The 12,124-nt window shown below is 41.0% G+C and overlaps 1 protein-coding gene across 3 annotated transcripts in view; it reads right to left on the bottom strand.

Moving 5' to 3' along the window:
• The window catches only part of LOC126259279 (tubulin epsilon chain-like), a 136,363-nt gene that overhangs the window by 9,844 nt on the left and 114,395 nt on the right, over window positions 1-12,124 (bottom strand). For all 3 annotated transcript variants that reach the window (XM_049955925.1, XM_049955924.1, XM_049955926.1), the window contains one exon: window positions 3,410-3,584. In XM_049955925.1, coding sequence (XP_049811882.1) covers window positions 3,410-3,584 — 175 coding nt within the window. The remainder of the gene's footprint in view (window positions 1-3,409; window positions 3,585-12,124) is intronic.

Raw genomic sequence — 12,124 nt, 5'->3', positions numbered from 1 at the left:
TCCATTGGTTTATTACTCAACACCAAAAGAAAACCAGTGTGGAACTATGCCAAACAGCGGCACATAACTATGTGTAAATGATGGTTGTTTTTGGAATCATAATGATTTTTCACACTAGAAAAATTAAACATAGGAGAAATTTAACAATTAGTATGACTTTTAAGGTTTGTAAATATGTTAAAATTAATATAAGGGCTGTTCATAAAGTATCCAACTTTTATTTATAAAATCAGTGTTTACTTAGATTCAATTGTTTGACACCAGTCACTTTCAAAGTAGTCTTCTCCAATTTCTACACCTTTCCCAACATTGGTGAAAGCAATGCCAGTAACTCTTTTTTGATGTGGTGCACAGCTGCTTTGTCGAATTCTGCATAGTGCCTTCCCTGTTCTGAAGTCATAACATCTTCCTTGCTCTGAACTTTGATCCTTTTCAGAGTTTTTCCAGTCTGGGGAAAAAGCTAGAAGTCACTTGGTGCTAGGTCAAGGTAATAGGGAGGCTGACAGATCACAGTCATGTTGTGTTTGGCCAAAAAACTCTGAAGTAACTGAGAACAATGAGCAGGTGCATTATCATGATGAAGGTACCAACAGCCCACTGCCCACAAGTTCAGCTGTCTTCGTCACTGCTTCATGAAGGTGATGCAGAATGTATTGGCAGTTCTCCTCATTGACACTAGTATCTTTTGGGACTGACTTGTCATGGACAACACCACATTCACTTTGTTGCAGATGTGCCTTGCTGTTTTGGTCTTCAGGATGCTGGATACTTCTACTGTGATGACTGGAACTTTGTTTCTGGGGCATAACCATAAACACAGGACTTATCATCAGTGATAACTGGGTTAAGAAAATTGGGGTTGCTGTTCACCATATCCATCACGCCCTGTGTGATTGCTGAATGAAGTTGATTTTGCTCAGTTGGTTGCAGCTTTAGCATAAAATTTGCTAAGATCCTTCTGAGGTCCAAATGTCCCATTAAAATGGAATCAATGGATCCAGTACTGATTATAATGACATCTGCAACTTCTCTGATCATAATTCATCTATCCTGCATACCAGGATTCTTACATGATGTGTAAAAACCTCATTTGTGGATTTTGAGGGCCGACCTGAAAGTGCTTCACTCTTCATTTGATGAGCAGCCACCTCTGTCATGGTTGTACCACTCTTTTATCTGTCTGGTACCCATTATTTAATCCCAAACACTTGTTGAACCTTGTGAATTGTTCCAACTTGAGAATCACCAAGCTTAAAACAAAATTTCATGCAGTAACATTGCTCCACTTTTTCTGTCATTTTGCCCTCAACACAAAATCAGACTACTACCACTTAAACGTGTTCACTTGTCCATGGCTAACCAGAGACTGGCTGTCCCTGCAGCCATGAAAAAGTCAGGCATACACAATATGCATGTCTACACACACAGAGAGCACGTGACTGGATTCCATTGCTGGTTTCAACAATAAAAAAATAAGGTCAGATCCTTTTCGAACAGCCCTTTTAGTAAGTTCACACACCTGCAGATAACATTAAACAAGATGTAGCAGACAGAAAATGCTTGGGAAGTGTAAACTGTTCTTTAGATGATTCATGAAAGTGACACAGTGCAATGAGTTTCACTTTCCTAGTGTGGAACACGTATTGCAAGGCTTATGTGATGGCATGTCAAAATTGTGATTACCTTTAGGCTTACAAAAGGTAGTCCTTGGCAGGCAGTGGAGATTTAATATCCTATGGCCTTACAGGTGGTGTTATATATCCTAGTCTCTAAAGAAATCACCTTATAATTGTGACTGAAAAATGGTCACACTGGGATTGCAGGTTTGTGTACTGGAATTTGTATAAAAATTACACACCTGCACATGACAATACTTTGCTTACTCCTACCTTCAAAGTTTTCTGGTGAAAATGGATAAGATACACCAGTAGCGGACATGGATTTATGCCGTCTGTGGCACAGACATCATTGGTTTTGAACAGCTGTTGTAGTTCCTGTAAGGCCCCATCATCAGTTCAAACATCATCAGCAGTGTGGAACATTTGTTTGTTCATTATATGACAAGCTTCTAAGTGGAAGAAAGTCATTTATTTAGCTTTGTGTGAGTGCTTCTATTGTATGATCTTTAATTTTGCATGCATTTGTATATTTACAAGGCATAAGCTCGTGCATATTAACTGTATAGTTTAGATTTACACTGTCTTTTGTGATGTTGTTTGGTACAGATAGGGACTGGATGTGAGCTGAGCTGAAGCTCAAAACCAACTTCATCCTTAAAATCTGTTAAGTTCCACTGTAGCACTAGCTTATGAGCAGGTATTTGAATCATTTTGACAGTGTCCTTGAATCCATTTCAATAACTCATATTCTAGTTTTAGCCATTTTGCATTCAGTCCTCTATTTACCCATTTAGTCTTCCTCTTTTTACCTATATCTTCTTTATTAGCACGCCAAATGCGGATGGTTTTGTACTGTTGGTGCAGGGTTGAAATGCTGTTCCATGTTCTTCTGCATATGCTATTACTTTCCATTTGCAGCCCACATGATATGAATACTTTTTTTTTCCCCATTACAAAACTAGTTACTAACAGAAATATTGTACTGTTACCGACAACATAAATAATTTTCAATTCAAATTCACTGACACATCATGGCCCAGACAGTGTTCTGGGTTTATGACGGCAGAGCAGGAGGGAGACACTGTTAGCAAGCTTGTGAATCCTCACAACTAATGTTCATCACATCAGGGCACTACAGCTGCCAGCTGAATCTGATGTTGCCAGAGAGCGAGAGGTTTCCCATGGCATCAAATATATGACAATTTTTAAGACTGGCCGGAATTTTAAATCAAACATTCGGCATGTTTATATTAATTTCGAGTGTAAAGCGCACCTCAATTTTGGAGGCAATTTTTCGAAGAAAAAAGTGTGTCTTATACTCCATAAAATACAGTATAAATTTTTCCCCACACATGAATTAGCAGTTCTCATGTAAATAAGTCATAAACGCAACAGATGAACTGCCTGAATTTTCATTTACAAAAAATATGTAGATAAAATCTTGACCCATATTACCACAATACATTATGTAAACCATTGTCAAGTTACATAAAAATGTTACTGCATTGCTTTATATTCCAAATCAAATATGTCTTTGTTGTGAATAACCAACTAGTCATTACTTAGAAAACAAGTTCCCCATTTCCACCCACATATTTTAAGACTATTTAAACTGAACTATGTAAACCACAACTCACTAGTTTTTTATTTCTATTGTCTGTATGTTTCACCTAGCCATTTGGGACAAAATATTTAATATCTAAAACACAATCAAGAAATTTCTGACCCACAGCCTACACTGCAAAACTTTATGACAGTTCTGTTAAGAAACTAAATAAGGATGAAGTTACCTTTCGGCTATAGAGTTTTTTAAACTGTGTTAATACATTCTCAAAAAGATCAGTCATTGATGATGTGTTATAAAGTCCCAAAACTGATGAAGGGCAATAAGCTGGAGGGACAGAACAAAGACCAGTTTTAATTGCATCCTCACTCCATGGGGCAACTTTAATCTTCTTCTGATACCTGTGAACATTTACAAAGAACATGATGTTAGAACATTATTGAGCATTTCCCTCAAATAATTATTTACTAAAAGCACATAATGTCAATAATTTTTCCTGGAAACCAATTGCACAAAGTGGTATACCGGCATTAACAACTCTAGTCCTAAGCTTCCCTGTGAAAGGAAAAGCGAATTATATCTGCTTTCGAGAACAAGTAAAGATCCTGCAGTAGATGCACACTACAAAAACTACTCAATATTACTAAGAAAAATTCTTAAAAATCAAGGAACATGCATGTTTTGTTCGAAATCAGTGATTCCAGCGGCTGACTTAAGGCTACATTAAATGTACTGAAATGAGAGACAGGACCACCAGCCAAAGAACACGATAATATCACCACAATGTAAGGGTTGTAAATGATGCGACACAGGTAGCAAATGCGTTTCATAATCATTTTTTAAATATAGTAGAAAATGCAAGGACAAACAGTTCAAGATAACCACAACAGTATATTGAAAAAACAACTCTCATAAAATTCAATCATATGATTATAACACCAACTTCTCCCTCTAAATTAAGAAAATGAATACTCCCTCAGAAATATAAGCTCATATGGATTTGATGGTGTTTACAACAGAGTGCTAGAGATTCATCCCCTAGGCTGTGGCTAAGCCATGTCTCCGCTATATCCTTTCTTCCAGGAGTGCTAGTTCTGCTAGGTTCGCAGAAGAGCTATTGTGAAGTTTGGAAGGTAGGACACGAGGTACTGGCAGAATTGGAGCTGTGAGGACGGGTTGTGAGTTGTGCTTGGGTTGCTCAGTTGGTAGTGTACTTGCCTGCAAAAGGCAAAGGCCTCGAGTTCGAGTCTCAGTCCGGCACACAGTTTTAATCTGTCAGGATCTTTCAAATACTTAAATGTTTCACTACTGACTTTTTCAAAAATTTATGAGAAGGTTTTTTATTCAGGGATAGTAGCCCACTTGAGCAACAATAATAACCTCAATAAATCATAGTTTGGCTTCCAGAAGAGTTGCTTTACTGAGAATGCCATTTACACATTCACTCACCAAATTTTACAAGCATCAAATAACAAAATAGCACTGAACTCCACCCTTGCCGGTCCCAAGTCCAGGGCCTCATTTCGCAAGTGATGAGGAAGGAGGAGGGAGGAGGGGGAGGAGTAACACCTCGTTAAAAAACCTGGGTCCATCTGGCTCCGGATGGTAGGACCCTGTAAGGGCCCCTGCCTAGGGTTACTAGGTGAAACGTGGTCAACAGCCTGAAAGGTGGAAGAGGAAGTTCAGATTCCCAACAGCGGAAAGAGCGGAAGAACTACCTCCAGGACTCACAATATTGGTTGTATATTTTGTGGCCTTTGGGCCACACCCAAAATAACTTTCATCAATCTTGGAAGTGTGTGATGTAAACTGTTTTACCCCAGGTGGACGATCCACCATATGCCAGTACGTCAGCAGACATTCGGATTCTGGGGGGTCTGTAACATTGCACAAAGACAAGTCGGAGTGTCTTGGAACCTCATCCAAATTTTAACATAGGCAATCAATGTACCTAGCAACTTTCAATGCAAACTCATTGTTGGAAACCGGAAAACTAAAACATCTAACAGATACACTAAAGAACCACAATGTACTCATAACAGCCATTCAAGAAACAAGATACATGGATACAGACACCTTCGATTTCGAAGGTTTTAGGATATACAAAGGTAAAGTGGGACCGAGAGTAATGAAAAATGCACCACATCTTGGAACAGCCTTTATAATCAACAAACAAATCCTTAACTCAATAGTTGACTTTGATTCCCAATCAGAAAGAATCTCAAGTCTTACATTCACAAGCACAAACAAAATCTACACAATTATCAATGCACATGCCCCTATAAATGAGGATAATAGGAAAAACAAAGAAAAAGTGGAGGCCTTTTGGAATCATCTAGATGACATTATTCAGAAAATTCCAGATAAAAACATCATCATTCTTCTTGGAGATTTTAATGCACAGATTGATAAAGAAAAAAGATATAAGAAAATAGTTGGAGACTATCCAGCACACAAGAGAACCAACAGAAATGGTTTGAGGCTGATAGAACTCTGCCAAGCACACAATTTAATTCTTAAATCCACAGCTTTCAAGAAACTACTACAAAGACAAAAGACATGGATATCCCCAAATCCTAGCCTTGAGGAATTTCAACTTGATCATGTGGCAATCAAGAAGATTTCTAGCAAAGAAATCATGAATGTTAGGGTACTCAGGGGTGCAAACTTGGATTCAGACCACTACCTTTCTGAAATTAAGTTCAAAGTCATCCCAAACAGGAAACGCAGCATGAAACACATTAAGGGTCGGAAGTATAGCACAGAAAAGATATTAAAATCAGATGAATTCACAAAAGCAACAGAAACCATTCAGACACAAAGCTGGGGTGATATCAAGGAAAACCTCATTACTACAGCCAAACGCATAGCACCTAACATAAAAAGTAAAAAACATGCCTGGTGGTCGCTGGAATGTGATGCCCTCATTGAAACGAGAAAACAGGCATGGCAAAATCGGCAATCACAGAAAACAGAAGAAAGCAGACTGAATTTCATTACAGTTAGAAAACTGGTAGATGAAAATATAAAAAGGATTAAGAAGACACATGAAAACAAAACTCTCCTCCAAATTGATGAAGAATTTGCTAAAAACAACACAAGAAGCTTTTACAGAACTTTCAAACAAAGGTTATCAAGATACAAAGCACCCACCCTCCAATTTCGAGATGTAAATGGGACCATCGCTCACAATAACACGGAAAATTGCCAAATACTAGCAGGCTACTTTGAGAAACTCTTGAATTGTGAACCCATCCTCGAAAAATTTGAATCCATCCCAAACAACCGTGAGAAGCCAGGTTCAGAACCACCGATGGCTGAAGAACTACAGAAGGTCATTTCTTAAAAACAACAAGGCGTCCAGAGAAAATCAAATAGTGGCCAAACTATGGAAAAAGGCTGACAAAAATGCAGTTACATCCCTTAAGTGTGCTTTCGATAAAATCTGGAAAGAAGAAGAGATCCCCGCAGAATGGAGAACAGCTCTCATGCACCCTGTCCACAAGAAAGGTTTGAAGACAGACCCTAACAATTACAGAGGAATATCACTGCTGGATATAACGTACAAGATTCTTTCTAAAGTCCTTTTGAACAGGGCAGAGCCGCAATTGGACCTGCAAATCGGGGAATACCAGGGAGGTTTTAGAAAGGTAGATCATGTTTGAAACAAATACTAAACCTCAAAAACATTATGGCATACCAAAAATCAAGGGCAAAGATATACGTAATCTCCTTCATTGATTTCAAAAAAGCATATGATTTGATTGATAGAGAATCTCTATTATCAGTCCTGGAAGAAATGGGTTTAGATAAGAAAACAACTAATATTATAAAAGCGACCCTTACAAATACATTTTCGAAAGTTAAATTTATGGGCGAACTATTGGAACCCTTTGAAATGAAAACGGGAGTGCACAGGGGGATGGGCTCTGACCGTTGCTGTTCAATTGTGCCCTTGAGAAAGTAGTCAGAGACTGGAACACAAATATTAAGAGTGGCATAAGACTGGGTTCCAAAAAGAAGAACCTTAAAGTAAATTGCATTGCTTTTGCAAATGATATGGCCCTGTTTGCTGAAACAATGCAAGAAGCATGGGAGCAAATCCTTGAACTAAAGAAACAAGCAGCTAAAATAGGTCTTCACATCTCCTTTGAGAAAACTAAGATATTGACAAACATCAAGCACTCATGTAAATACCTGAAAGTTCAAGAACAGAAGACTGAAATAGTAAATGAATTCAAATATCTCTGAGAATGGATTAGTTGGAATGCTGGGGAAAGCAAAGCAATGGAATCCAGAAAAAATAAACTTGAATTGGCCTTCCAACTAACAAAAAATACATACAACAAAAAATCCCTTTCATGGGGGTCCAAAATTACACATTACAAGACAGTGATTAAGCCAGAAGCACTGTATGCAGCAGTAATACTTACCATTAATTTCAAAGGCCAAATGGAGAAACTTGAGCTAAAGGAAAGAAAAATTTTAATAAAAATCATTGGGCCAAAATTTCAAGACAATAAAATTATGTACATCAAAAATGAAACACTCTACAAGAAAACTGAAAAACCTTCAGATCCTATGCGAAAAAGGAGAATAAATTTTTATGGTCATCTTCTCAGAATGAATTCCAAGACAAATCCACACAAAAGTCCAAACCCTTCGTCTCAGAAGAAGAGAGGAGGAGAAGAAGATCAGAAAGAATGAAGAAATACTGGGCCCTAAGAAAAGAACACCGAACAAAAAAATGGCTGATCCAGCGTACCCCAAGGAGGTTAAGATTTAGGGTGTCAATGATACCGAGACAATTGTCAACTTGCTGAAGAAAGAATTTGGTGCCATTATAACCTCAGCGATCTCCAAAGGACTGAATTTTGCTCCTGTTCCAAATACAATACTGAAACAGGATATTATTAGTGGTGTTGAGGAAGCCATCTGTGGTCTGCCAGTGGAAAAGGTGGAGTAAATCAGGCAGGAAACATGCAGAATAATTGAAAAATCTTAACTTCCAAAACCAGACGTGATGACAGCACAACAAAAAACACTAAGACTAGTAACAGAAGATGAAAACACCATAGTTCTTCCTGCTGACAAATGCAATGCCACAGTTTGACAGTGTGCTGATGACAACCACCAGAAAATAAGCAATCTGCTGCACGAACCGGCCTACATGAAGTTGAAGAACACATAAAAAAAAACAGCAGCTTTGCTTCATGAGACACAAGATCTGTAGCAACTCTACCCAAAGGCTTCAGCGCCTCCACATTTGTATGGACTGACTAAGATCCACAAGGAAGTGGTCCCACTGCATCCAACAGTTAACATTGCTAATGCACCCACGTATAGAGTGGCCAAGTTTCTAGCCTCACTCCTGAAACCTATACTGGGACGCTGCAGTCACCACATGAAGAACATGGCTGAATTTGTGATCTCAGTGAAGGAGATCTGGCTGCAGAAGGACGATCTGCTGGTGAGTTTTGACGTAACATCTCTTTTCACACAATACTATTCAGCCCCAAACAGTGAAACTATTTACACATCTATTCATCAAACCTTACTTCAAATGTTGTGGGGAACTAATGAGCAAGTTGGTGGAGTAGCCATGGGCTTGGCACTTGCACCTGGGATTGCTAATCCCTATATGGAGCATTTTGAGGAGTTGGCACTAAAAATTGCACAGCTCAAACATAAACAAGTCTTCCATTACGTGGATGACATCTTTGTTGTGTGGGAACATGATAGAGAGCCCCTGAACAGCATCCATCAAAACATAAAGTGCCCGATGGAGCTAGAACACAATGGACGTCTTTCTTTTTTGGATGGGACATGCAGCCTACAGAAAGAAGACATACGCAGATCCATACCTTCATGCATCAAGCTGTCACCATCCAGCACAGCAGTACACCCTTTCAACAATGCCAGCTCACAGGGCAAAGACAGACTCTCGAATGAACTGCAACACCTCAGGGATGTGTTTCACCAAAATGGAGACAGTGAAGTGCAGATCAGACATACATTAAAGAAAACAAATGACACTGCAATCCACAAAACACAGGAAGAGAAAAAGGAAGATAAACTCATCTTTATCCTCTACAGTGGGTCTCCCTCACACAAAATTGCAAGAATCCTGGGGAAAAACAACATCAAGCCATTTTTCGGAAAAAAAAAAAAAAAAAAAAAAAAAGAGAGAGATTTGCTTCATTCGGTGAAGGCCAAATTACAACTACAAATATCTGGTATATATACACTCCTGGAAATGGAAAAAAGAACACATTGACACCGGTGTGTCAGACCCACCATACTTGCTCCGGACACTGCGAGAGGGCTGTACAAGCAATGATCACACGCACGGCACAGCGGACACACCAGGAACCCCGGTGTTGGCCGTCGAATGGCGCTAGCTGCGCAGCATTTGTGCACCGCCGCCGTCAGTGTCAGCCAGTTTGCCGTGGCATACGGAGCTCCATCGCAGTCTTTAACACTGGTAGCATGCCGCGACAGCGTGGACGTGAACCGTATGTGCAGTTGACGGACTTTGAGCGAGGGCGTATAGTGGGCATGCGGGAGGCCGGGTGGACGTACCGCCGAATTGCTCAACACGTGGGGCGTGAGGTCTCCACAGTACATCGATGTTGTCGCCAGTGGTCGGCGGAAGGTGCACGTGCCCGTCGACCTGGGACCGGACCGCAGCGACGCACGGATGCACGCCAAGACCGTAGGATCCTACGCAGTGCCGTAGGGGACCGCACCGCCACTTCCCAGCAAATTAGGGACACTGTTGCTCCTAGGGTATCGGCGAGGACCATTCGCAACCGTCTCCATGAAGCTGGGCTACGGTCCCGCACACCGTTAGGCCGTCTTCCGCTCACGCCCCAACATCGTGCAGCCCGCCTCCAGTGGTGTCGCGACAGGTGTGAATGGAGGGACGAATGGAGACGTGTCGTCTTCAGCGATGAGAGTCGCTTCTGCCTTGGTGCCAATGATGGTCGTATGCGTGTTTGGCGCCGTGCAGGTGAGTGCCACAATCAGGACTGCATACGACCGAGGCACACAGGGCCAACACCCGGCATCATGGTGTAGGGAGTGATCTCCTACACTGGCCGTACACCACTGGTGATCGTCGAGGGGACACTGAATAGTGCACAGTACATCCAAACCGTCATCGAACCCATCGTTCTACCATTCCTAGACCGGCAAGGGAACTTGCTGTTCCAACAGGACAATGCACGTCCGCATGTATCCCGTGCCACCCAACGTGCTCTGGAAGGTGTAAGTCAACTACCCTGGCCAGCAAGATCTCCAGATCTGTCCCCCATTGAGCATGTTTGGGACTGGATGAAGCGTCGTCTCACGCGGTCTGCACGTCCAGCACGAACGCTGGTCCAACTGAGGCGCCAGGTGGAAATGGCATGGCAAGCCGTTCCACAGGACTACATCCAGCACCTCTACGATCGTCTCCATGGGAGAATAGCAGCCTGCATTGCTGCGAAAGGTGGATATACACTGTACTAGTGCCGACATTGTGCATGCTCTGTTGCCTGTGTCTATGTGCCTGTGGTTCTGTCAGTGTGATCATGTGATGTATCTGACCCCAGGAATGTGTCAATAAAGTTTCCCCTTCCTGGGACAATGAATTCACGGTGTTCTTATTTCAATTTCCAGGAGTGTAGCATCCCTTGTGAGTGTGGTCACAAGTACACTGGGCCAACAAAGTGCTGCCACGAACACATTAGATGCATAAGTCTGTGGCATAAAGACACATCAGCAGTAACATAACACAGCCTCAATGAGGGACAAACACTTGAAATCGAGAAACAAGAACGTTGTGCCAAGCTAGTGGCTTTTGAGAAAGTGTCACCAAAGAACAACAGAGATGAGAGTGCATGACAAACTTGTCAACAGGAATGAGGGCTACTAGTTACATTCAGCATGGAATCCTGCACTAGCAGCTATACACTGAGACTGTATGCAGCAGCTGATGCTGTGTAAGTCTAGGCAAGACTGAAGACATAAGTCTAAATGACAGTCTGTGCCTATGCACCCCTTCCCTCACCACCAGCCCATGTGCCGGGGCAAGCGGTAGGGAAAGACAGACTCCACTCAGCTGTATAGATGAGATGCCCATGTTCCATCGACACTCTGCCAGAAGATGATGTGAATGATACTCACTGAAATGTCACAGAATATGAACACAGAGACCCTGATGGAAGTTTGAGAAGACTTCAACAAATGCAATTTTGTCTCTTGCGTCAAAAGTTGTAGCACTCATTTCTTACTATGACAAGTTAATTTAACTGCACTCTGTAAAAGTGTCTGCCAGATGTGCATAAAAATTGAATAAAATTTTGTACTGAATTGTTTTGCACATTAAAGAAGACCAGTAACTCATTACAAAGTTCATAAGGCCTCAATAGTGCTTTTCCTCTGGACAGCCATCTCACTACTGTATGTAGTAACACTGTGGTGTGTTCACTACCTATTTTGTCACACAAAATTATAAACACTCCACACTGCAGTGGTTGAGATTTTACATAGTTTATCATTTTAAAAAGGGAAATGGATAGGTTAAAGTTAGATATAGTGGGAATTAGTGAAGTTCGGTGGCAGGAGGAACAAGACTTTTGGTCAGGTGAATACAGGGTTATAAATACAAAATCAAATAGGGGTAATGCAGGAGCAGGTTTAATAATAAATAAAAAATAGGAGTGCGGGTAAGCTACTACAAACAGCATAGTGATCGCATTATTGTGGCCAAGACAGACACGAAGCCCATGCCTACTACAGTAGTACAAGTTTATATGCCAACTAGCTCTGCAGATGAAGAAGAAATTGATGAAATTTATGATGAGATAAAAGAAATTATTCAAGTAGTGAAGGGAGATGAAAATTTAATAGTCATGGGTGACTGGAATTCGAGAGTAGGAAAAGGGAGAGAAGGAAA

The sequence above is a fragment of the Schistocerca nitens genome, chromosome 5, assembly GCF_023898315.1.
Source record: "Schistocerca nitens isolate TAMUIC-IGC-003100 chromosome 5, iqSchNite1.1, whole genome shotgun sequence".
Classification (NCBI taxonomy): Eukaryota; Metazoa; Arthropoda; class Insecta; order Orthoptera; family Acrididae; genus Schistocerca; species Schistocerca nitens.
This window is presented reverse-complemented; position numbering and strand designations above follow the sequence as displayed.